Here is a 26,009-nt window from a genome sequence, read left to right as displayed (position 1 = left end):
AGCAGGGGGTTGGACCAGATGGCCCAGGAGGTCCCTTCCAACTCTACGATTCTATGATTCTATGATACATAGTTTACTAAATAATTTAAAACTATAAAACTGAAATAAATTCCCAGGAAAAAGGCCAACAGCCGCAAACGTAACACAGGTCTGCGTCTAAAAAGCTGTTTGATTATTTTCATCTAACCATGTATTTTGGTGTGCTGAAAATGAAAAAAATATTGAAAAAAATCCTGGACGTCCGGATTTGCCACAAACTGCAAAATTCTCTTCAAATTTAGTAAATTTTTCTCAATTTTTTTTTTTTTTTTTTTTATCTTAGGGTTTTGAAAGTCAAAATTACTATTAATTAATTCACATCAATGCATTGAAGATAAACAATGCCAAAAAAATATGTTTCAAAGAAAAGAACTTGCAGAGTGAGCTAATGAAACCAGCATCAACATGTTGCAAGCTGAACGAGCGGGCTCTGACATGCCCGGGCTTGTTTCAATTGTTTTATCTTGGTTCTCGCCTGTTCACACTTTTGAATCTCAGTTCGTGTTAGCTTGTCATATTCAACCGTGTTTCCCAAAATTAGCATTATGGCTCAGCGGAAGTGTATTAATTCGCCTGACAGTTTCTGTTAGATTTGTGGTGAATATACAGTGTTGAAGCAACAGCTGAATATTACAGACTTTGTGAAAAAAGTATACTTTGCATATATCGGACTAAAGCTTGGAGATCAAGATAAAGCTTGGGCGCCTCATAAAGTGTGCAAACGGTGTGTTGAGGACCTCCGAAATTGGTTCAAGGGTAAGAAAAAAGCTTTCCATTATGGGATTCCTATGGTATGGCGAGAGCAAAAGTACCATAGTGATGATTGTTACTTTTGTTCATGCGATGTGAAAGGGTATAATTCAAAATGGAAGCATTCCATTTCATACCCCAATATTCACTCAGCAATTCATCCCATCCCCCATGGCACAGATATACCAGTACCCAAGGCCCCTGCTACCTTGGAAGAGGTAACTAGCTCCGATGAAGGTGAAGTCATACCTGAACCAGATGATGAATCATGTTCTGACTTTGAAGATGATACAAGACCAAAATTATTTTCCCAGGAGGAGATGAATGATTTGGTAAGAGACTTGAATCTTCCCAAAGATGCCGCTGAGTTACTCGGATCAAGGCTCAAAAGCAAGAATTTATTGTTGCCAGGAGTGTCTTTTTCATGGTTCAGACATCGTGAAGACAAGTTCGTTCCTTACTTTGCCCAGGAAGATAAGTTGGTTTATTGCATCGATGTCGAAGGTTTGATGGGTCAGTTCAAAATCCAATATGATTCAGCGCAATGACGTCTTTTTATAGATTCTTCAAAAAGAAATCTCAAAGCAGTTTTACTCCACAACGGCGGTTTTTATGCTTCCAGAACCTGTAGGTCATTCCGTACAACTCAAGGAAACCTACGAGAACTTGGAATTGGTTCTTCGTAAACTTAAATATGAAGACCATGGTTGGCAAGTGTGCGGGGATTTGAAAGTCTTGTGCATGCTGCTCGGGCAACAAGCTGGGTATACCAAATACCCTTGTTTTCTATGTCTATGGGACAGTCGAGACCGACAAAATCCCTGGACCAAGAAGAATTGGCAGCCGAGGGTGCTCACAGTTGGTAAAAAAAATGTCCTCCGGGAAACTTTGGTTCCTCCCCATAAAGTTCTTCTACCACCTCTCCACATCAAATTGGAATTGATGAAGCAATTCGTAAAATCACTTCCAAAAGATGGAGAATGCTTCAAATACTTGGTCACAAGTTTCCAGGCCTCTCGAAGGCAAAATTGAAGGAAGATGAGTTCGTCGGACCAGTCATTAGAAGGCTTATAGCTGAACAAGAGTTTATCAATACCATGACGCATTCTCAAAAAGAAGGGTGGCTTGCATTTAAAGAGGTCATAGAGAAATTTTTAGGCAATAACAAACACCCTGACTACAAAAAAATCGTCAGACGAATGCTGAAAGCATTTCAAGCTTTAGGTTGCCTGATGAGTTTGAAAGTGCATTTCCTCCATTCCCACCTTGACAACTTTCCTGAAAATTTGGGAGCTGTGAGTGAAGAGCAAGGTGAACGATTCCACCAGGACATTAACCCCTTCCCGACCTGTGACACAGCGTATGCGTCATGAAAGTCAGTGCCAATCTGACCCATGACGCAAACCCTGTGTCATGACTTCAAAGCCCCCGTGCGGGTCGGGTGACCGGGGTCAATGAAAGGTCACCTGACCCGCAGATACAGGGGGCTTTGTAATTCACCACAGGGGGCGTGTCTTCGCCCCCACGTGGCTACGCTCGCACTGATTGGCTGTTAAAATTGAAACAGCCAATCCGAGCGATAGTAATATTTCATCATTTTTTGAGGAAAAAAATGATTTTTTATTTTCATGGCTCTGCGTTATAATCTTCTGTGAAGCACTTGGGGGTTCAAGGTGCTCACCACACATCTAGGCAAGTTCCTTATGGGGTCTAGTTTCCAAAATGGGGTCTCTTGTGGGGGTTTCTACAGTTTAGGTACATCAAGGGCTCTGCAAATGTAACATGATGCCAGCAGACCATTCCATAAAAGTGAGCATTTCAAAATGTCACTACTTCCCTTCCGAGCCCTGACGTGTGCCCATACAGTGGTCATCCCCAACATATGGGGTATCAGCGTACTCAGGACAAACTGGACAACAAACTTTGGGGTCGAATTTATCCTGTAACCCTTGTGAAAATAAAAAATTGCGTATTAAAAAATATTTTTTTTAGGGAAAAAAAATATTTTTTATTTTCACGGCTCTGCGTTATAAACTTCTGTGAAGCACCTGGTGGTTCAAAGTACTCACTATGCATCTAGATAAGTTCCTTAGGGGGTCTAGTTTCCAAAATGGGGTCATTTGTGGGGGAGCTCCAAAGTTTAGGCACACAGGGGATCTCCAATCACGACATGGTGTACGCTAACGATTGGAGCTAATTTTCATTTCATAAAGTCAAATGGTGCTCCTTCCCTTCTGAGCCCTGCCGTGCGCCCAAACAGTGGTTCCCCCTCACATATGGGGTACCAGCGTACTCAGGACAAACTGGACAACAACTTTTGTGGTCCAATTTCTCCTGTTACCCTTGTAAAAATAAAAAATCATTTTTGAGGAAAAAAAATGATTTTTTATTTTCACTGCTCTACGTTATAAACTTTTGTGAAGCACTTGGGGGTTCAAAGTGCTCACCACACATCTAGATAAGTTCCTTAAGGGGTCTAGTTTCCAAAATGGGGTCACTTGTGGGGGAGCTCCAAATGTTTAGGCACACAGGAGCTCTCCAAACGCGACATGGTGTCCGCTAACGATTGGAGCTAATTTTCCATTCAAAAAGTCAAATGGTGCTCCTTCCCTTCCGGGCCCTGCCGTGCACCCAAACAGTGGTTTATGACCACATATGAGGTATTGGTGTGCTCAGGAGAAATTGCCCAACAAATTTTGGGATCCACTTTATCCTGTTGCCCATGTGAAAATAAAAAAACTGAGGCTAAAAGATAATTTTTGTGAAAAAAAAGTACTTTTTTTTTTTTTACGGATCAATTTGTGAAGCACCTGGGGGTTCACGTGATCACTATGCATCTAGATAAGTTCCTTGGGGGGTCTAGTTTTCAAAATGGGGTCACTTGTGGGGAAGCTCCAGTGTTTAGGCACACAGGGACTCTCCAAATGCGACATGGCAAGCGCTAAATATTCCAGCATATTTTCCATTCAAAAAGTCAAATGGCGCTCCTTCCCTTCTGAGCGCTGCCGTGCGCCCAAACAGTGATTTATGACCACATATGAGGTATCGTTGTACTCAGGAGAAATTGCCCAACAAATTTTAGGATACATTTTATCCTGTTGCCCATGTGAAAATGAAAAAATTGATGCTAAAAGAAAATTTGTGTTGGAAAAATTAAAATGTCCATTTTTTCCTTCCACGTTGCTTTAGTTCCTGTGAAGCACCTGAAGGGTTAATAATCTTCTTGAATGTAGTTTTGAGTAGCTTGAGGGGTGCAGTTTTTAGAATGGTGTCACTTTTGGGTATTTTTTGCCATATAGACCCCTCAAAGTGACTTCAAATGTGAGGTGGTCCCTAAAAAAAATGGTTTTGTAAATTTTGTTGTAAAAATGAGAAATCGCTGGTCAACTTTTAACCCTTATAACTTCCTAACAAAAAAAAATTTGTTTCCAAAATTGTGCTGATGTAAAGTACACATGTGGGAAATGTTATTTATTAACTATTTTGTGTCACATAACCTGGTTTAACAATAACAATTCAAAATCTGAAAATTGCTAAATTTTCGCCAAATCTCTGATTTTTTTCACAAATAAACGCAAAAATTATCGACCTAAATTTACCACTAACATGAAGCCCAATATGTCACGAAAAAACAATTTCAGAATCGCTGGGATGCGTTGAAGCGTTCCTGAGTTATTACCTCATGAAGGGACACTGGTCAGAATTGCAAAAAATGGCCAGGTCATTAAGGTCAAAATAGGCTGGGTCATGAAGGGGTTAAAGAGATGGAAAGAAGATACCAGGGAAGATGGAGCATTACAATGATGGCAGACTACTGTTGGACGCTTCAGAGAGACATTACAGATGCTACTCATAAGCGTAAATGTACCAAGAGAAGCCTCACAGGGAAGAAGAATCGATTTTAGTGTGTTAGTGAGCTCATTGCAGTTAAGTTAAAAAAATGATTTTCATGAAACATTTGTAATAAAAAATTAATTTTATGAGTCTATTTTCACTTATTTTGCGGTATTGTCTTATTTAACATAGTTATTTAAATTGTCAGAAAACGTGATGTCCTATGACAAAACGGAGGTCATTTTCGAATTCAGCGCACTCAAAAACATAAAGATTACGTGGAATAACCAAAACGGCTCTTGAAAAATTTTATTTTGCAGACCTGTGATCTGTGGCCACTTGATAGGAGCCCCAAGAACCACCTCCTACCTGACATCATCCACAGCTTTTTTTTTTTTTTTTTTTTTTTTATTTGGCCAGGTAATCAAAAGCAGAGCCATAGATGCCAGCAGGGCTCTGATCCAGTGGCCACAGATTACTGCCAAAGCGCTGTACTGGGTCAACTTGTACTATCTGTAGTAGAAAATCCTGTGTTTAGCTGTAGTGCAGCTGTCTGCAGCAGGAGCCTCCCCCCTTCTGCTTTCTGCACTAGGACACACAATGTGTTTGAATGGCTGATGGGTGGGACTTAGGTGAAAGGGCGGGACCTATGCTATGAAGCAGCCACCAATCCCAGTTTCCTCAGCGTTCTTGCACACTAAATCACTATTTATTTAGAAACGTACATCGGAGATATTTTGGTAAACCTAAAAAACATTGAAATCATAAAAAGTCAACAATGAAAAAAACTATTAAAATATAAAATATGATTAGGCACACATTTTTATTATTTTTATGTTAATGTGCCACAAATGTCAGTGACATTATTATTTTTATCACTTTTTAGGACACTGTCTTAGAGTCCACAAGTGATGGTGGGCATGGCATCTCCATTCCAAACATGGACACTGTGTGCACATTTGTCACAAGTAGCTCTGTACCCCCATATATACCCACGGATATAAAAGAGTTAGGCAAGTGTTTACGTGACACACAAGATCAGCTCCATATACGCGCGGTACTCTGGAAGTCATCACAAGAACAGGTATGAGCTTACATAGCAAATGTTTGGAAACCAGCTGATAAGTTTTTACTTGTGTTTTTATTGAAGGATAGTTGATGGGGTTTTTTTTTCAGTTTTTAGTTGGAATTCCAGGTATTAAAGGTAATATTTTTTTTTTTTTTGAGACATTTCTATAATAAAAGGCTAAACCATTCTCTATTCACTCGCAGCAGGTGTTGTACTGCCAGCACCTACCTTTAATGGCTAGTTCCAGTCTCTGTTGTTTAAGCACTTAGTACGGCTGTCAGCCTCTCACATCGGCATTTGAGTAGAGCGATTAATTTATTTGCCTGTTCCAGCACCCAACAGCCCCTCTGCAGTTTTTTTCAAGAGGTGCAAGTGGCTCACAATGGCAACTGAAAGCCTTCTTCACGGCTACAGGCTGAACTTCACAGCAGATCATCATTTTTTCTAGATTCTGCAATACTACTAATATATGTCAGTATTAAAAAAAAACAACAAGCGATCAATGTTGGGTTCAAATTCACTATGGAGATTGAAAAATACAGTAAAAATGAAGAAGTTGGCAATTACCGTATGTATAAAAAGTATATAAATTATAAATGTTAAAGTAATATACCGTATATTTGTTTGCAAATCTTGGTAAAAGAAAAGGAGGCGGCACTCACCAATCTTCAAAGTCCACACTTTATTACATAACGGTTAAAACATCTTCGCCGGGAGAATGGGGGGGGGGGGAGTGAACAGGTGACGACGGCCGTTTCGCGCTATTGCGCTTCTACAGGTGAACCCATAGAGATCATTTTGTTTTCCTGTAGACATTCACTCTTGGCTAATGTGATTATTTTCGACTAGATGGTGGCCTGATTCTAACGCATCGGGTGGGCTTAAGCACCCACGTTGCAGAAATGCTGCAGAAATTTCCGCAGCATTTCCGCAATTCCCGTCGTGGGAAAAACGCATGCGTTTTGCCATGGAAAACGTGTTGTGCGGAATTCAAGCGCATTCCAAGTGATTTGAAGGATCGCTTGGAATGTGATTGACAGGTTGGTCACACTTGTCGAGCATAGTGTTTGACAATTGTGATCAGCTTTTTAATATTTATGCTGCCTATGCAGCATCAATAGTAAAAGATAGAATATAAAAAAAAAAAAATTTAAAAAAAGGTTATTCTTACCTTCCGACGGCCCCCGATCTCCTCTCCACGCTCCCGGCATCTTCCGGTCCCAGTAATGCTTAGCGCGAAGGACCGGAGATGAAGTCACTCTTGCGAGAGCGCAACGTCATCAGCGGTCTTTTTGAGCAAAGCATTACTGGGACCGGAAGATGCCGAGCGCGTGGTGAGAGGAGGGAAAGAGTCCGGGGGCCGTCGGAAGGTGAGTATATCACTATTTTTTATTTGAATTCTATTTTTCACAGGTTTATGGTACCCAGGGCCTGGAGGAGAGTCTCCTCTCCTCCGGACCCTGGGTACAATCCGCACATTGAGCGCTGCGCTGGTCATCTCCCGGCTGCGTCGCCGCTGACCTCCGTGCGGCAGGAGATGACCCGCGGCGTTGGCGTGCGTCGTTCGAATTCTGCATCAATTCGCGGCCGAACTGCGCCTGTAGCTGATTGGTCGCGCCCGGCCGGGATTTCCGTTACAGACAGACAGAATTAGAAGATGATATATTAGATATTGATGATGAGGCTTACAGTTGTGCAGTGATATTGTATTTTTATTCACCTACTCTATAACCGGTAGCAATAAAAACTACCTCTCACCATATACAACCAAGTCTTCACACCGCTCCCTTTACAGAAAAATGTAAATGGTACACATATCAAATGATTGGCACAATAGGTTTTGTTTGCCTCGTGTAAAATATGGAACGTTAAACCCTAGTCCTCTGCGATATCCCTATATAGGTACTATTTTGTCCTTGTACTTTACGTCCTGAAGGACATTATTTTAATTGTATATATCTATATGTTATTTTAAGTGATTATATTAAACGTTATATTTTAACTACATACCACTTTCGGCTATATCGTAAGAACAATAACAAATGTATGGCGCTCTAAAAGGATCGTAGGAAAAAAAATTGCCCAGTCTGTATCGTGGGGTTACTGTGATGATGGATGAAAATTGAATTTACTGCTGGAATTTAAAAGTAGTGATAATAATGATGGTAATCCTAGCATAGAACCTTTTTTTTTTTTTTTTTTTTGTTACAAGACTGTATGCTATATGTAGAATTTCATCCCGAAACGATTGGATCTCTGTTCATTCTGAGTCTTTTTCTACATCTTCTCCAACATGCACAGGATTTATCCAACTAAAACCTGGCTTGGGTTGTAGGATGACAATACCATCCGAGATCTACCTTCTTAATGTATAAAATATGATGAATTCTATGTGACATTTTTGGCTGGCGTCCTAAAACCCTTTTGTGACGGTTATTGTGAAATCTTTCTAATCTTCTAATCACATCACCGCAATCAATAAACCATAAAACTGAAGGTACTACTGTGAATTTTAAGGTGCTGCTTGAAGTACATTTTCAAGTTTAGAAAACCCAATTCACATATTCTCTTTTAAGAATGTTTGACACAATAGATAGTCTCCGGTAAAGGTCTCTCATCTATCGGCCAAAGTTTAGATATTCCACAATACATGTCCATCACATGTTGTCCCCATTCAGGCTCACAATCTGTATTCGTTTTCATCATTAGTGTAGGGTGATCTTAAAAACTCCAGACAGATGTTGTCCTTGGTCAGATTTGTGTCCTGGATAGTGTTTAGCATTCCGATACCGCAAGTATCAGGTATCGGCCGATATTCGCTGTATCGGAATTCCGATACTTAGTTCCGATACTTTTTTCATATCGAATACCGGAATCGGAAGTTCCCATAATGCTAGGAGCCCGCTCGATTTGATTCAGCCAAAGGGGATCCTCAGAAGTGTGGGCACATCCTGTTAGGCATGTAGGCATGTTAACTACTGGCATGGCTGTGATTGGCTGCTGAAATGATGTCATGATGCACTATAAAAACCGCAGCAGCCGCCATTTCGGGTTTACTCTGCTGTGAATTCAGTTAGGGACAGGCTGCTGTTGAAGACTGTGAGGGACAGTTAGAAATAGCGATCATCAAACATATCTATTGCTCTACCCAGGCTACATAATCCACCACTGTAGCATTTTTGTAGCCCAGCAGCGCTGTTTTAATAGCTATCTGCAAGGGCTGTGTGAGTGCAGACCCACGCTGTGTAGTGTGTCCTGCAGGCACGTCTGCTTGTAGGCCGCCCAGCGTGTGTCTCTGCCTCATACACATTTTTCTTTTATTGCCGTTTTTTTTTCTCCTGTATAGTGTGTTTCCATACGTATCCATATACGTTGGTTGCAAACACTAAAGGAGTGGACAGCGGAGCCTTTCAGCAGCCTTTCAGTGCTATAGCCCATTTCTCTGCACTGTTTTTGGCTGTCTAATAGGTCTCTCTGTGTGTGAGTGCAGCTCACGTTGCAGTGTGTTCTACAGCCACTGCTGGTTGTAGTCCGCTCAGCGTGCGTCACTGCCTCATACATAGTCCTTTTTTTGCAGCTAATTTGTCCAGGTTTTTGCTCCTATATTAGTGTGCTTCCATCCGCATCCATTGTCATTGGTTGGTTGCAAACACTATATAGGATTAGATAGAGGAGCCTTTTTGCTGGCTTGTGCCCTTCAGGGCCAGCCAGACTAGTATCACCCTATTTTTTGGAGCCTCATCAATTGCATTGTAGGTTAGCTTCCTGCATTGTAATCGCTCCAAAAAGTTTGTGATACTATAGCTTTCAAACTTTGGTCACATCCTTTTCTCCCCCCCCCCCCCCCCCCCAAAAAAAAGAGGAAATAAAGTTCACCAAACACTCCACTTTAGAGTAGTGTAGGCCACATTAGATCATATTAAAGTGTAGTACACACACTCTTAGCCAAATTAGTGTTTCTTATACTGGTTAGCAGGTGTTCAGGAATAAGAACACTAAGCCACCCCTTTTTTACTTTTCTGCCTATCTTTATCAGTCTGCTGCGGCCACCAGTGACCCGGCATCCCCCACTTTTACCAGGCAACAGTCCTTCATGCGCAGCTTTGTAGGACCTCGCCGTACCCCACTGCTGCGTGACGAACAAATTGAAGCCGTTGTCGGATGGATGGCAGCTAACGCATCCACTTCAATGACTTCCGCATCCTCCCAGGGCCAGAGCACTGAAGAGCAACCATCTGTCTCTTCACCACCTGCCAAATTGCCCAGGCAGTCTGAGAGCCCTGGACAGGAGCCATCTCAATCTTTACTTCTGTTATCAGAATCTGTTGGCTTGGAAAAAGGTGGCCAGCCAAGCAGCATTCTAGAGCGTGAAGAAGAGGGAGTATGCAGTGATGTGCAACTGCTTTGTCCCTCTGAATCTGAAGAGGCGGGTGGGCCAGTGCCTATTGTCAGCACACCTCAGTGCTCGTCTGATGATGATGAGACTCCGTTGCCAATTTCTGGTGCGTACGGTGCTGGCGAGACAACCCAGGACCAGCCGGTGCTTGAAGAGGGGAGTGGAGATGATGAGGTCCTTGACCCATCATGGCGTCAGCCACAGGAAGGTGGTGGGAGCAGCTCTGAGGAAGAGATTCCCCGAACGGCCAAAAGAGGAGGGAGAGGGCGGGGGCAGACTTGGTTACCTGTAGCCTCCACTTTGGCACCCGTGAGGAGCAATCCTCTTCCAAAACAGAAAACGGGCGCTCCCAGGACTTGCAGTGCATGGTCTTTTTTTGACACAGTTGCAGATGACATTTGCTTTGTCAAATGCAAGCTGTGTCATCAGAAAGTTAAACGAGGGAAAAATGTGAGCAACCTCAATACCACAAATATGTGGAAACATGTGCGTACCAAGCACGAGGTGGAGTTACACAGATACACTGAAGATGTAGGCCAACCTTCAGCAGCACCTACCACCTCTTCAGCTCGTGTTGGGGCCTCTTCCTCCAGCTCACACACAGCTGGTTCGGCTTCCTCACTGGAACGCCATGGAAGAACCACTGCCACTGTTGTCCAGAGACCCAGTGAAATTCCACCCACTGAACCACGTTCTCAGTCATCAGCACACTCCCAGGCCAGTCACCAGCAATCGGTAGCACAGGCATGGGAGAAAAAGCGGCCATACTCGGCAAACCATCCCCGAGCACTGGCTCTGAATGCCGGCATTGCCAAACTACTGGCCCTTGAGATGCTGTCATTCAGGCTGGTGGAGACTGACACCTTCCGGAACTTGATGTCATTGGCAGTTCCACAATACAATGTGCCCAGCCGCTTTTATTTCAGCAGGCAAGCTGTCCCTGCCCTGCAAAAAGCATGTGGAGGGAAAAATTAAAAATGCGCTACTAAACGCCGTCAGTAGCAAGGTCCACCTGACCACCGATGCGTGGACCAGTAGCCATGGACAGGGACGATACCTTTCCCTCACTGCCCATTGGGTCAATGTTGTGGAGCCGGGTACAGATCTGGAGAGTGGCTCTGTACGTATTCTGCCAACTCCAAGGATTTCTGGAATGCAGTCTGTACATATTGAGTCCTCCTCCTACTCTAGTTCCTCGGAATCAGCACTGCATGAGCCTGTTAGGCCAGATATGAGCACAGGTGTGGCCAAACGTCAACAGGCCATCCTTAAATTAATTTCTTTGGGGAATTGGAGCCACACAGCACAGGAGCTCTGGAATGCCATCAAGCAGGAGAGCGATGTGTGGTTTGTGCCAGCGAATCTCCAGCCAGGTTTGGTAGTGAGTGACAATGGCCGAAATCTAGTAGCAGCTCTGGGCCTAGGCAACCTCACTCATATACCATGTCTGGCACTCGTGCTCAATTTGGTCGTGCAGAGCTTTCTGAGGGACTATCCGGATCTTGATGCACTGCTGCACAAGGTTCGCCTAGAGTGTGCTCACTTGCGGCGTTCCAGCATGGCAAGATCGCGCATTGCATCTCTGCAACGACGATTCCGCCTGCCAGAACATCGCATCATATGTGACCTCCCCACCAGGTGGAATTCAATGTTACATATGTTGGAGCGGTTGTGTGAGCAGCAGGCAGCAGTAATGGAGTACCAGCTGCATCAGGCGCAAACAAGTCGCACTGTGCGCCGGACACACTTCAGCACCACTGAGTGGGCCACTATGAGGGACATCTGCCAAGTTTTGCGTGCCTTCGATGACTCCACGCGGATGGCCAGTGCGGATGATGCACTAGTCAGCATGACTGTCCCACTTATCTGTCTGCTTCAAAAAACCTTACAAGCACTAAGTGAGGAGGTTTTTGAAGAGGTCGAGGATGAGGAGTCAGAAATGCCATCTGCTTCTGGCAAGTCTGCGCAACGTGCCTCCACACAAAGGCCCAGGCAGGGGACACTTAGTGAGAAGGATGACGAGGAGTCAATGGAGGAGAAGGAACACATCTCTCCAGAGGAGGGAGGTACACAAGGCTCTAGTAGTCAGTGTGTACAGCGAGGGTGGGGTGATGCTGAGATGCTGCCTCAAGCTGGGGACAGCGTTTCCGGTCCAGTTGGCAGTCTGCAGCACATGGTTGATTTCATGCTGCAGTGCTTGTTAAATGACCTCCACATCGCCAACCTTCTCCACACGGCTGATTATTGGGTGTACACCCTCCTAGATCCTCGCTACCAGGACAACTTACAAAGCCTCATACCACAGTTGAACCGGGAGCGTAAAATGCGGGAGTACCAAGAAACACTTGTGCAGGCCATCATGTTCTCAATTCCCCCCGCAAGTGTTGCTGGCAGTGCTTTTCAAAGCAGCCATGTGGGTAGAGGCAGTGGAGGAAGCTCTGCACAAAGAGGTAGCAGAGGCAGTGCCGCAGGACAAGGCAAGGCCAGTATGGCCCAAATGTGGAAAAGTTTTGTGGGACCGCCACAAACGGCTACACCATCACAGACGGCTCCAGACAGCAGGAGGCAACGTTTCCGTCAGATGGTGACAGACTACTTGTCTTGCCCTGTTAGTGTACTCCCAGACGGCTCTTCCCCGTTCAAGTATTGGGTCTCTAAGCTGGATACATGGCCAGAGCTTAGCCAGTATGCATTGGAGGTGCTGGCTTGCCCTGCTGCCAGTGTATTATCGGAACGTGTCTTTAGTGCTGCAGGTGGTGTGGTAACAGACCGTCGCACGCGACTATCCGCCGATAATGTTGACCGGCTTACTTTTCTGAAAAGGAACAAGGCCTGGATCTCACCTGAATTTGCCAGTCCTCTTCCAGAATAAATAATTGGCTGGCAACAGGATCCAGGTCTCCTGTTGTGTTCATGTTTCTATGACCTGAACTTTATTTTCTGGGCTACAGCAACGCCCGTTGTTGCTCAGAAGTGCTGTCCACACAGACAAAACACCCGCTCATGTGTAAGTGGGGTTCGGTAACGTCAGCTGATCCCCTGCTGTGTGTACGGCAAACTCTCCTGCTGCCTACAACTTCTGACTACCTCTGATTTAATATGTTCTCTGATTTGCCCTCTGTCTCCACTCTGTTTTGAGTATTTCCTCCGGCCTACAACACCGCCTGTTTCTGCTCTCAAGTGCCGTCTGCACAATCCACACTTGTTCATGTGTTACCTGGGTCCTGTAACATCTGCTCATCTCCAGAGGTGAGTCCGGCAATGTCTCCTGCTTTGTCTACATTCCCACTACTTGTAGTGGAAAAGTGGACAGAGCAGGAGACATTGTCTGACTCACCTCTAGGGAGAAGCTGCTGTTACAGAACCCCAGTAACACAGGAGCAAGTGTGGGTTGTGCAGACGTCATTTCAGAGCAGCAACTGGCGTGGTTGGAAGCCAGAGGAAATACTCGAAACAGAGTGAAGACAGAGGCCTAATTGGAGTACGTTGACAGTTAGTAGTAGTCTAGAAACAATCGAAAACTGCCACCAAGTAGGCCTCAGCCTACTACCTGATTTTCCCTGGGCTCCGACACCGCCAGTTGGTGCTCAGAAGTGCTGTACGCACAGACAAAACACTCGCTCATGTGTAAGTGGGGTTCGGTAACGTCAGCTGATCCCCTGCTGTGTGTATGGCAAAGTGTCCTGCTCCCTCCACAGTCAAACAACCTCAGATTTACACCTGGCTCCAAGTAGGCCTCGGGCTACTACCTGATTTTCCCTGGGCTCCGACACCGCCAGTTGGTGCTCAGAAGTGCTGTACGCACAGGCAAAACACTCGCTCATGTGTAAGTGGGGGGTCAGTAATGTCAGCTGATCCCCTGCTGTGTGGAGGGCAAACTGCTGCTGCCTCCAAATTGTAACTACTTCAGATTTAAACATTCTCTGATTTGGCCTCTGTCTCCACTCTCACTAGTATTTCCCCTGACCTCCAACACCGCCAGTTCCTGCTCACAGTTGCCATCCACGCATTCCACACTTGTTCCAGTGTTCCTGGTGTTCTGTTACGTGAGCAGATCCCCCAATGTGTGTTCGGCACTGTCTCCTGCGCTGTCCACCTTCCCACTGCAAGCGGAGGGAATGTGGACAGAGCAGGAGACAGTGGCAGACACACATCAGGGGATCTGCTGACAATACAGAACCCCAGTAACACAGGAACACGTGTGGATTGGGCAGACGGCTGCTGTACGCATAAACTGGCGGTGTTGGTGGTCACGTGAAATCCTGGAAACAGAGTGGAGACAGATACCTAATTGGAGCACGTTGACAGTCTGTTGTAGTCTACAAACAATATAAAACTGCCACCAAGTAGGCCTCGGCCTACACCATAATTGTCCCTGTGCTCCAACAATGCCAGTTGGTGCTCGGAAGTGCTGTCCACACAGAAAAACACACTTGTTCATGTGAAAGTGGGGCTCGGTAACGTCTGCTGATCCCCTGCTGTGTGTACGGCAAACTCTCCTGCTGCCTCCAAATTCTAACAACGTCTTATCTTAAACTGCCTCCAAGTAGGCCTCAGCCTACAAAATGACTATCCCTGGGCTCCAACATCGTCAGTTGTTGCTCGGAAGTGCTGTCCACACAGAAAAACACACTTGTTCATGTGAAAGTGGGGTTCGGTAACGTCTGCTGATCCCCTGCTGTGTGTACGGCAAACTCTCCTGCTGCCTCCAAAGTCAAAATACCTCCGATTTACACCTGGCTCCTAGTAGGCCTCGGCCTACACCATAATTGTCCCTGGGCTCCAACAACGCCAGTTGGTGCTCTGAAGTGCTGTCCACACAGAAAAAAACACTCGTTCATGTGAAAGTGGGGGTCGGTAACGTCTACTGATCCCCTGCTGTGTGTAGGGCAAACTGCTGCTGCCTCCAAATTGTAACTACTTCAGATTTAAACATTCTCTGATTTGGCCTCTGTCTCTAGTATTTCCCCTGACCTCCAACACCGCCAGTTCCTGCTCACAGTTGCCGTCCACGCATTCCACACTTGTTCCTGTGTTCCTGGTGTTCTGTTACGTGAGCTGATCCCCCAATGTGTGTCCGGCACTGTCTCCTGCGCTGTCCACCTTCCCACTGCAAGCGGTGGGAATGTGGACAGAGCAGGAGACAGTGGCAGACACACATCAGGGGATCTGCTGACAATACAGAACCCCAGTAACACAGGAACACGTGTGGATTGGGCAGACGGCTGCTGTACGCATAAACTGGCGGTGTTGGTGGTCACGTGAAATCCTGGAAACAGAGTGGAGACAGATGCCTAATTGGAGCACGTTGACAGTCTGTTGTAGCCTACAAACAATCTAAAACTACCACCAAGTAGGCCTCGGCCTTCACCATGATTGTCCCTGGGTTCCAACAACGCCAGTTGGTGCTCGGCAGTGTCTTTGGCACGGGTACTCCCTGTTGCCCAGCCTGGTTCCAGCACGCCACCTGTTTCCGGGTAGTGTCAAGGTCACTATGCCACCAATCCGTTGTCCTGTCATCTTGCGGCCGGGTTAGCCGACTCTACGGTGCCTGCAGTTTAGGTGACTCCTATGTGGGCTGCGGGAACTGGCACTGAAGGCTGGATCCGTAGTGCCAATGGGACATGGACCCCCCTGTAGGACTGTGGGTTTCGGTAACTGCGGCCGGCTTGCGGCCTGGCTACTTTGCTTTGGATGGGTACCTTCTGCTACCCACCCGGGTTCCAGCACTGTCAGCTGGTTCTCACCAGAGCCTTTGGCCTAGGTGCCTCCTCCATCTCGGTATCCGAGGTTCAGCACCGTCAGCTGGTCCTTGGTAGTGCTTTTTAGCACAGGTACCTTCTGCTTAGTAACCGTGGTCCAGCCCCGTCAGTCGGTCCTCGGTAGTGCCATTGGCTCTTGTTCCTTCTGCTACCCATCCGGGTGCCAGCACTGTCAGCTGGTTCTCGCCAGAGCCTTTGGTCTAGGTGCCTCCATCTCGGTATCCGAGGTCCAGCACCGTCAGCTGGTCCTTGGTAGTGCTTTTTAGCACAGGTACCTTCTGCTTAGTAACCGTGGTCCAGCCCCATCAGTTGGTCCTTGGTAGTGCCATTGGCTCTTGTTCCTTCTGCTACCCATCCGGGTGCCAGCACTGTCAGCTGGTTCTCGCCAGAGCCTTTGGCCTAGGGTCCTCCATCTTGGTATCCGAGGTCCAGCACCGTCAGCTGGTCCTTGGTAGTGCTTTTTAGCACAGGTACCTTCTGCTTAGTAACCGTGGTCCAGCACCGTCAGTTGGTCCTCGGTAGTGCCATTGGCTCTTGTTCCTTCTGCTACCCATCCGGGTGCCAGCACTGTCAGCTGGTTCTCGCCAGAGCCTTTGGCCTAGGTGCCTCCATCTCGGTATCCGAAGTCCAGCACCGTCAGCTGGTCCTTGGTAGTGCTTTTTAGCACAGGTACCTTCTGCTTAGTAACCGTGGTCCATCACCGTCAGTTGGTCCTCGGTAGTGCCATTGGCTCTTGTTCCTTCTGCTACCCATCCGGGTTCCAGCACTGTCTGCTGGTTCTCGCCAGAGCCTTTGGCCTAGGTGCCTCCATCTCGGTATCCGAGGTCCAGCACCGTCAGCTGGTCCTTGGTAGTGGTTTCTAGCACAGGTACCTCCTGCATAGTAACCGGGGTCCAGCACCGTCAGCTGTTCCTCAGTAGTGCCATTGGCTATTGTTCCTTCTGCTGCCACTAGGGGTTCCAGTACTGTCAGCTGGTTCTCGCCAGTTTCTCAGCCTTCTTGTACCTTCTGCTACATTTCCAAGATCAAGCTTTTTGAAATTGTCTTTGGTAATCCTTATTGATCTCCATGACGACGACCCTGATGACCAGACCAAAGAAGACCAGAAATATGACCCTAAATAATAAGACCAAGAGGACAAAGAACATGAAGACAACCACCAAGATACAGAACAAAAGACAGAAGAACAAGAAGCAGAAGAAGCAAAAGCAGAAGAACAGAAAGCAGAAGAACATTAAGCATAAGACTAAAAATCAGCATAGAAGAAATCAAAATATAAGCAGAAGACGACTAAGCAGTAAATGGGGTTGAGTCCGTTCCTCCTCGTGGTGCCCCTGGAAAATGCCTGCTGCTGCAGGCCAAACTGAACGCGGACAAATCCTGTTGTAAATCTTTTGTGACAGGCAGAACGTAAGGTGTAATCTTATAACTTTTATAGATAAGTACTACAGGAATGCCTGTCACCATAAGAAAATGAAGAAAAAGAAGAATAGGAAGAAGATGAAGAAATAGCATATGAAAATTAATAATAGCTGAATAAGAAGAATATGAAGAATGGAAAAAAAAAATTAATGGGAAGAAGGTGAAGATGAATAAGGTGAAGAAAAAGTTGATGAAAAAAATGCTACTGCTGAGGATCATGAAGGAGAAAGTGTGGGAGAAGTACAAAAGAAGGTGAAGAGGATGGAAGTTGTGAAACATACATATCTGACAAAATATAAAAAAGTTAACATAGTCAATATCTTTTTAACTCCGAACGTCTTGAAAAAAAAAATTGGAATTAATGCTATGCCATGTGATTTGAATAAACCACTATGCCTTTAATGTCTCCTCCACCTCCCACAATACATTCTACATGACTCTTATTTGTTTTCAATTACGTAGAATTAGCCAACAAGGAAATAAAGGGCTTTTTTAAATTCCGATACCGGAAGTCCCATTGACTTGAATGGGACTTCCGGTATCGGAATCGGCGATATCCGATATTCTTTTTGGATCGGGCGATACCATCCGATACGATATTTTTGGGTATCGAACGGTATCGCTCAACACTAGTCCTGGACCCAATAGCTGTATTTAAAGAGGTTGTACCAAATTTGGGAGTTCTCTCCTATCCACCACATGATAGTGGATAACTTTTCAATTGCTAGGATCCACATCAGTCCAAAGAGCGGGGCTTTAAAGAGAGCAGTGCACAGAGGTCACGCATGTACAACTTTTGCTAAATTTATTCTCAATATGACTTGTGAAAATGGCTGATGATAAGGGATAACTTCTAAACTTGGTGCAATCCCTTTAAAGGTAACCTATTACCAGGTTTGTCCCATACGAAGTGAAAGTTTTCCCCCAAACATTAAGAGATCCATAAATTAAAAAATAACCATAATCTCTTTATTATGACATATTAGAAAAGCACACCAAAAATAATAACAATAATAGTAAAATACAAAAATGCTGCTAAAGGGACACATGCGCTAACTGAACCTCCTGAATACTCGAGAGACCTTCAGGAAAACCAGCTCAAATATAAATACACCAATATTTTAATTCTAAATGCCAAGTAGCTATGGTATAAAGTTATTTGTTAGTGTAATAGTATTTTGAGCTGAAGTACATATATATATATATTAGGGTAAAATATATATATTTTTTCGTCATCTGCATTTTAAAAATTACAAAAAGGAAAATGGGCCTATGCAAAATTTTGGGCACCCTGCATGATTAATACCTAGTAGCACCCCCTCTTGTATCACAGTTTGTAAACACTTTTTGTACAATTTACAAAGGCTTTCAACTTCTTCAGCTTCGCCTTTTGAGGTCATCTATTGTGGATTCTGCCTTGTGTTTAAGATCATTATCCATTTGTGGAAGCCATCCTCTTTTCAACTAGCTTCTTTACAGATGGTGTTATGTTTGCATCAAGAATTTGTTGAAATGTCATTAAATCCATTCTTACCTCTACCTGTGAAATGTTCCCTGTGCCATTGGCTGCAATACAACCCTAAAGCATGATTAATCCACCCCCATGCTTAATGATTGGTGAGATGTTCTTTTCCTGAATTTTTGTGCCCTTTTTCTCCACACATACTTTTGATCATTGTGACCAACAAGTTCTATTTCAACCGCATCGGTCCACAGGACTTGTCACCAAAATGCATCAGGTTGTTTAAATGTTATGTAGCATACATCTGATGCTGCGTTTTATGATGAGGACCAGGGCTGTGGAGTCGGTAAGCCAAACCTCCGACTCCTCAATTTCCATGACACCGACTCCACCAAAATGGGCTCCGACTCCACAGCCCCGATGAGCACGCAGTAGAGGTTTTCTTCTGGTGACTCTTCCATGAAGGCCATATTTGTGCCCTTGTCAGTAGAACAGTGTACCACAACTCCAGAGACTGCTAAATCTTTCTGAAGGGGCTGACCCCTGGGATTTTGCACTTGCATTTTATCATGGGTAAGTCTCATTAATTATGATTTATTTGTGTACATGTATTTTGTGCTGGCATACTGTTGTTAGTTGACAACATTATGGGACTCATATATGATTGGTGATACATTCTGTATGCACATGCACTTTATTGATAATCTCTTGGCCAGCATATACATTTACGCGACTCATATGAGTGGTGAATCAGGCTATTAGGCATACTGATCTATTTTTCCCTGATCTGTACACTACAATTGAGTCCCCCCCCCCCCCCCCTTTTTTGCCCATGTCTTTCCCTTCCAGGGTGATAATGTTTCTTTTTAATGTTAACCTCGCTTTTCTTCTTCTTCTCGGCTGACTGAGTATGGAGGACTTAGACTATAGAAAAAAAAATTTATGTGCTCAGTCAGCTAATGAGGGAAATAATATGTATATTTTTTTTTTCTCCTGTCACAACCCTTCCACAGCAGCTCACTGGTACATGTGCTTACAATACAGCTCCTCTGTCAGTTGAGACATGGCTGGGAGCTGAGTTTCTTCTGACTGCAGCTTGTTCTGACACGTGACTAGGACGGGCTGTTATTTGAATTATGTGACGAGCCATTTTATTACATTCTTGGAGAAGCCCTGTAAGGCAACTTCCAGTTATAGTCATATTGGATATTTTTAACTTAGTCTAAGTGAAAGAAGTTGGCACAGCTGGTAACGTCATCTGTCCATCCACTCTACCCTTTCAAGTGGTTGTCCAGGACTACAATATTTATGAAACCCCCACCGATTGGCGGTTAGCAGAAGTGTATAGTATACAAAGCCAAAGCACTACCGCTCATTACCATTTACGTATATAGCAGCGCAACTGAAGTACCCAGACCGACAGTGTTTGGTGCTCTGGTGGGTTTGCCAGATGCTGAACTTCACTGATCAGATGTTGATGAACTGTCTTAATGATAGGTAATCGCCATTTTCTTCCTGGACTACCCTTTTATTGTTTAATTTGGCACACAATAACGGTCCATTCTGGACTGGACACTTGTTTTAAGATGTTTAAACTTTTTATGTGTGTTGCATTTTGTATCAGTGAGACGATCAGTTTATTTTTACATTTACCTTATCTTTGATAAATATGACTGCGCTAAAATCAGATTGGCACCTGCAACGTTCTAAAACCGTGCCAGCTAAAAATAATGTCTATAAATCATTGGCGAAATTAATCTAATTTATATTAAAATTAACAAATTAATGTTCGTGTTCCACAAATACATATTTCCGACACTGAGCATGAGCGTGCATAATGAAAAGGTAAAATGAATTGAGAAAAAGACACAAAAAATTAAAAATTCACCTATCAGAATGTTTTGGAAACCTGCGCATCCAAAGAAAAAACACAGAAACACATGGAGAACATGCAAACTACATGCATATATTGTCCTTAGCCCTGTTTAGTCTTAAGGCCCCGTCACACAGAGCGAGATCGCTGGTTTTGTGACGCCACAGCGATCTCCCCAGCGATATCGCTGTGTGTGGCACGCATCAGCGACCACCCCCCCCGCCGAGTATCTCTGATCGTGCAGGAATGTCCTGGGCCATTTTTTGATTGTTGGTCTCCCACTGGCCAGCTGCGTGTGACAGCGAGAGACCAACGATCAGCGACGGTGGGAGCTGGTATCCAACGTAAACAGCAGGTATCTGAGAGCCGCACGGCTCTTAGTTACCCGCTGTTTACCTTGGATACCAGCTTGTTCGCTGGTCCTGATGGCTGGTGAGTCGGTCTATGTGACAGCTCACCAGCGATCAGCTAACTATGTCACAGCGATCCTATCCACATCAGATCGTTGGTCGGATCGCTGGGACATTGAAGCGTGTAACGGGGCCATTAGACTTGCGCTTCTATTGTATCCGACCCCCAATACCCAGATATGTAGTAGATCACATTTACAGTAGATATTTTGCCGTCCCTGGCCATTAGTGTTCAGTCTTGCAGATCCAAATCCTGAAACTCACACTAATCCCTAAAAGGAAAGGGAACTTTCTATTGATCTCTTACACCACTTGTTCATTAAAGACAGGATTCAGATCCTAGAATGGTGGTAGAGTATATGAGATGCATGGACAGAACAATTTATATGCTTCTTCCGCCATATCTACTACTAAAAAAGACTAGGGTATTATTTTAAATAAATGTGATGCGCACAATACCCAATCACAAAAATGTGGGAGTTTGCTGTTTAACTCAGATTTATATTTCTTAACCATTGTAGAAATTTGAAGAGTTATGATTTGGGTGTCTGCACTGCTCACCACTTTTCTTGTGCTAGCAACCTAACACACAAGCATCTTGACATTTTTCGCTGCTAGTCTGGCTTCATCAGTGGTATATTAACTTAACACTGTAAGCACTTTTACCCCCTGATGAAGCCTCCTCAGAGGTTCTTGAACACTTCTACCCTTTGATTTGAGTGATCACTGTGATCCTCGGGACCTTGAATCCACCAATTTAACACTAGCTTACCTAAGCTTTAAATTAACTCAGTCAGCACACACAATGACTGTTTAAACCTAGTAAGGTGCTCGGTATACCCTCAGTGTGGCTAAACACTTAAATGCACCTTCCCACCTACTTGTTTTCTATCTATCTCTGCCTTCCTTGGCTCGAAGAAGAGAGCTTTTAATCTAAGAAGGTTAAGTTGGTGAACATTTTTTCATGACTTTGCCCTAAGCTTGCATGCTTGACAATGAAAGTCAACATCCTGATCCCTCTACTTTGACATTTCCATTTCGGGAAGTGGCAGGAGGACCCCATAAAATAAAATTGCTGGTCAACCCTGCCAAATTAGTGGACTTTATCTTGCGTATGGTCAGCTTTTCTCAATCGCAAAAACAAGGGAACAACCTTTGAGGAAAAGCAATAGGCAATGGGTCTGCCATCCCCCTATTAGCAGGTCACCCCTAATTAACTAAACATTAGACATAGATGAAGGTTTTGAGATGATAACATCTAAAAAAAATGACCAGAAAAGAGCAAGGATACCATTTTAAAGATGCTGTATTTCAATGCAGTTTATATAAAAAGACTTGACATTTCCTGATTTTACGGAAATGTATATCGGTACCAGCGCACCTCCAGCCTGAAGTGTAGAGGATTTACATTCAGAAAGTGTAAATGACATTTTGTTTATCCAGCGGATGATCTCTGTTACTAATCATTTCCATTCCATTCGAGTACTTACAATGCTGTCGGCGTAGGCAGGTTTACCATGTTTTCATGGCATAAAGCCCATAGTTTTCAAGTTTTATGTTATAATTACTTTTAATTTGCTCTTCTGTATTGTCTCCGTGCTGTACTTGACAGATTAAAGAAACAGAAACAGAATTTGGTGAAAAGGAACTGATGAAAATAAAGCAAGAGGTAAAAAAGAGAATGGAACATATTAAACCTCGGGGTGCCGAAGCCAAAGATATCCACGGCTCGTTTCAACTCCTCCTTAAGGAAGCCAAGCTTAAGACATCTACAAATAAGGACTGTTCTGCAAATGTCGTCCATGTCACGGAGGTGACGAAACGCCTACAAGCCGAAATACATAAAATGGAAGCAGAGTATCACAGACTCCAAGATCAGTGCAGGAAATGGTTGGATGACCTTACTGAAGAGTTTGAAGGTATCATTTGTATTCCTCCAGGAAAAGGTTAATTATATAATAAATGATGTCATATATTGCATAGTCACTTGTGTGAATGTGTGAATTTGTGATTCTCTGCCATGATTTTTTTTAAAGTATTTTTTTTTTGTTTTGGGGTTGTCTTGAGCAGTCCATAAATCCCATTCACTATCGACCATCTGAATGGCTGCGTTGTAATCCCATCTGGAGTGAATATAAATAAACTAGCTATTGAACGCGTTCTATGCCCGACTGGTGAATAGTTTTATTGATACATTTCCGGCACCAACTTTTTTTCAGACTTTGTCTGTGACTTCGCTTATACAGTGTCTTCAATAAAATGGTGTCGGATAATGCGGCATGCGCACTCGCTGACTCCAGCACCATTTTAGTGAAGTATTGTACTACAAAATTAAAGGTAACCTGTCACCAGAAAGAACACTGTTAGCTTTACTATGCTGCCGGCACACAGCCGAATGCAGTGGGAAGAGAATGAACTTTATTCTCCCCACCAGCATTTGTCTCCCCGCTGCATGCAGGTGCCGGGAAGCATAATAAGGCTGTTGACATAGAGATGAACCCCATATCTGCAGATTAATAGCATTATTCCCTTTAATATAGCACCAAAATGTACCAATTACAATGCCCCCCCCCTTGTCCCTGTGTACAACAGGATCAATAGCTAGTCCTGGTATATGCTCCACCTAGCCTGGTATCCCGTCCTATTATATGCTCCCCCATCTTGCCTGCTCTGCTGTTGTTCAATACATACATACAAACAAAAAAAACAATAAACAGCACGTCGTCTGCATTAAACTTTTAAATAAAATGGCGCCGAAGACAGTGCATGTGGATATCGCGCTATCTGTCGCCATTTTGTTGCAGATACTGCCTCACCAGAGATCGTGGTATGTCCTCATGGCACTGGAGCACGTGGTATGCAGTCAGTGTCTACGCATACTGCGATATCTGGCGCCACACTCCTCCTCCATCCTCGTCCTTTTCCCTGTCACCTATATTAACGCTGGATGCGTTCTTTTGACTCCATAGAGAAGAAAGTGGATAGGCACAATCCGTCCCATGCAAAAATATCCTTTATTGTGGCATCAAGTTACCAACAGCAGGCAGCCAAAACCATGGAGCAAGTACAGACGATGATCGTTTCGCGCTTACATTGCGCTTCAACAGGTCATATCACCGTACGGATTGTGCCTATCCACTTTCTTCCCTATGGATATACAGACTATTTTCCTTGAAAGTAGCACCGGTGTTCCCTGATGTGTGTGCAGCGTCATTAACTCGAGGTCATACAGCTGTGCCTTTGTCCTGCTTTTTTTTCTTCTATGGTATGTTCTTCTGACTCCATCCACACTGCGCAGGTGCAGTCTATACCAGCTTCGGACAGAAGGACACATTCAGCGTAATATTACAGATAGTATAGTACTGATCAAAAGTTTAGACACACCTGTTCATGTTAGAAAGTGTACATTGTAGATTCAGTTTGAAGGTAGCAAAGCCACAAAAGAACACATCTGAAGCAAACCATATGTGTTATGCCTTAGATTTCTCAAATACACCTCTTTTACTCTGACCGCTTTCCACCCACTTAGCCTTCTCTCAAGCAATTTAATCAGATAGTCACCTTGAATGGCTTCCAATGTAGAGGTATCACACGATCAGAGTGTTTGCTACCATCAGGTGTGTTTTTCACAGGCATGATTGGTACACAGTTCATACAGTACTGAACCTTATTCCACAACTGTTCTAAGCCAGAATATGAAAAGAACCACTTAACTCAGCAAAGAGAATGACAGTCCATCATTACTTTGATTTATTTATGTTAAGTTAGAGCCTTCAAACTTCACACAAGAGCAGGATTTCTTAACAGATGCATAAATCTTACAAACCAAAAAGTTATGTTGCTCAGTTAAATTTTAATAAATTTTAAACATACAAGTGTGGGTCAATTATTATTCAACCCCTAGGTTTAATATTTTGTGGAATAACCCTTGTTTGCAATTACAGCTAATAATCGTCTTTTATAAGACCTGATCAGGCCGGCACAGGTCTCTGGAGTTATCTTGGCCCACTCCTCCATGCAGATCTTCTCCAAGTTATCTAGGTTCTTTGGGTGTCTCATGTGGACTTTAATCTTGAGCTCCTTCCACAAGTTTTCAATTGGGTTAAGGTCAGGAGACTGACTAGGCCACTCCAACACCTTGATTTTTTGCCTCTTGAACCAGGCCTTGGTTTTCTTGGCTGTGTGCTTTGGGTCGTTGTCTTGTTGAAAGATGAAATGATGACCCATCTTAAGATCCTTGATGGAGGAGCGGAGGTTCTTGGCCAAAATCTCCAGGTAGGCCGTGCTATCCATCTTCCCATGGATGCGGACCAGATGGCCAGGCCCCTTGGCTGAGAAACAGCCCCACAGCATGATGCTGCCACCACCATGCTTGACTGTAGGGATGGTATTCTTGGGGTCGTATGCAGTGCCATCCAGTCTCCAAACGTCACTTGTGTGGTTGGCACCAAAGATCTCGATCTTGGTCTCATCAGACCAGAGAACCTTGAACCAGTCTGTCTCAGAGTCCTCCAAGTGATCATGAGCAAACTGTAGACGAGCCTTGACATGACGCTTTGAAAGTAAAGGTACCTTACGGGCTCGTCTGGAACGGAGACCATTGCGGTGGAGTACGTTACTTATGGTATTGACTGAAACCAATGTCCCCACTGCCATGAGATCTTCCCGGAGCTCCTGCCTTGTTGTCCTTGGGTTAGCCTTGACTCTTCGGACAAGCCTGGCCTCGGCACGGGAGGAAACTTTCAAAGGCTGTCCAGGCCGTGGAAGGCTAACAGTAGTTCCATAAGCCTTCCACTTCCGGATGATGCTCCCAACAGTGGAGACAGGTAGGCCCAACTCCTTGGAAAGGGTTTTGTACCCCTTGCCAGCCTTGTGACCCTCCACGATCTTGTCTCTGATGGCCTTGGAATGCTCCTTTGTCTTTCCCATGTTGACCATGTATGAGTGCTGTTCACAAGTTTGGGGAGGGTCTTAAATAGTCAGAAAAGGCTG

The 26,009-nt window shown here is 44.4% G+C and overlaps 1 protein-coding gene across 5 annotated transcripts in view; it reads left to right on the top strand.

The window, feature by feature from the left end:
* The window catches only part of TEDC1 (tubulin epsilon and delta complex 1), a 115,330-nt gene extending 92,327 nt beyond the window's left edge, over positions 1-23,003 (top strand). For 4 of the 5 annotated variants that reach the window (XM_073566787.1, XM_073566786.1, XM_073566785.1 and 1 more), the window contains exons 7-8: positions 5,510-5,707; positions 22,630-23,003. In XM_073566787.1, coding sequence (XP_073422888.1) covers positions 5,510-5,707; positions 22,630-22,968 — 537 coding nt within the window. In that variant the 3' untranslated portion in view covers positions 22,969-23,003. The remainder of the gene's footprint in view (positions 1-5,509; positions 5,708-22,629) is intronic. The other variant, XM_073566788.1, reaches the window with a different exon arrangement.
* The last annotated feature ends 3,006 nt before the right edge of the window (positions 23,004-26,009 follow it).

The sequence above is a fragment of the Dendrobates tinctorius genome, unplaced genomic scaffold (genome assembly GCF_039654945.1).
Source record: "Dendrobates tinctorius isolate UK_male_01 unplaced genomic scaffold, ASM3965494v1 ptg000019l, whole genome shotgun sequence".
Taxonomy (NCBI): domain Eukaryota; kingdom Metazoa; phylum Chordata; class Amphibia; order Anura; family Dendrobatidae; genus Dendrobates; species Dendrobates tinctorius.
The sequence above is the reverse complement of the archived record's forward strand: the minus strand, read 5'-3'. Positions and strand labels throughout refer to the sequence as shown.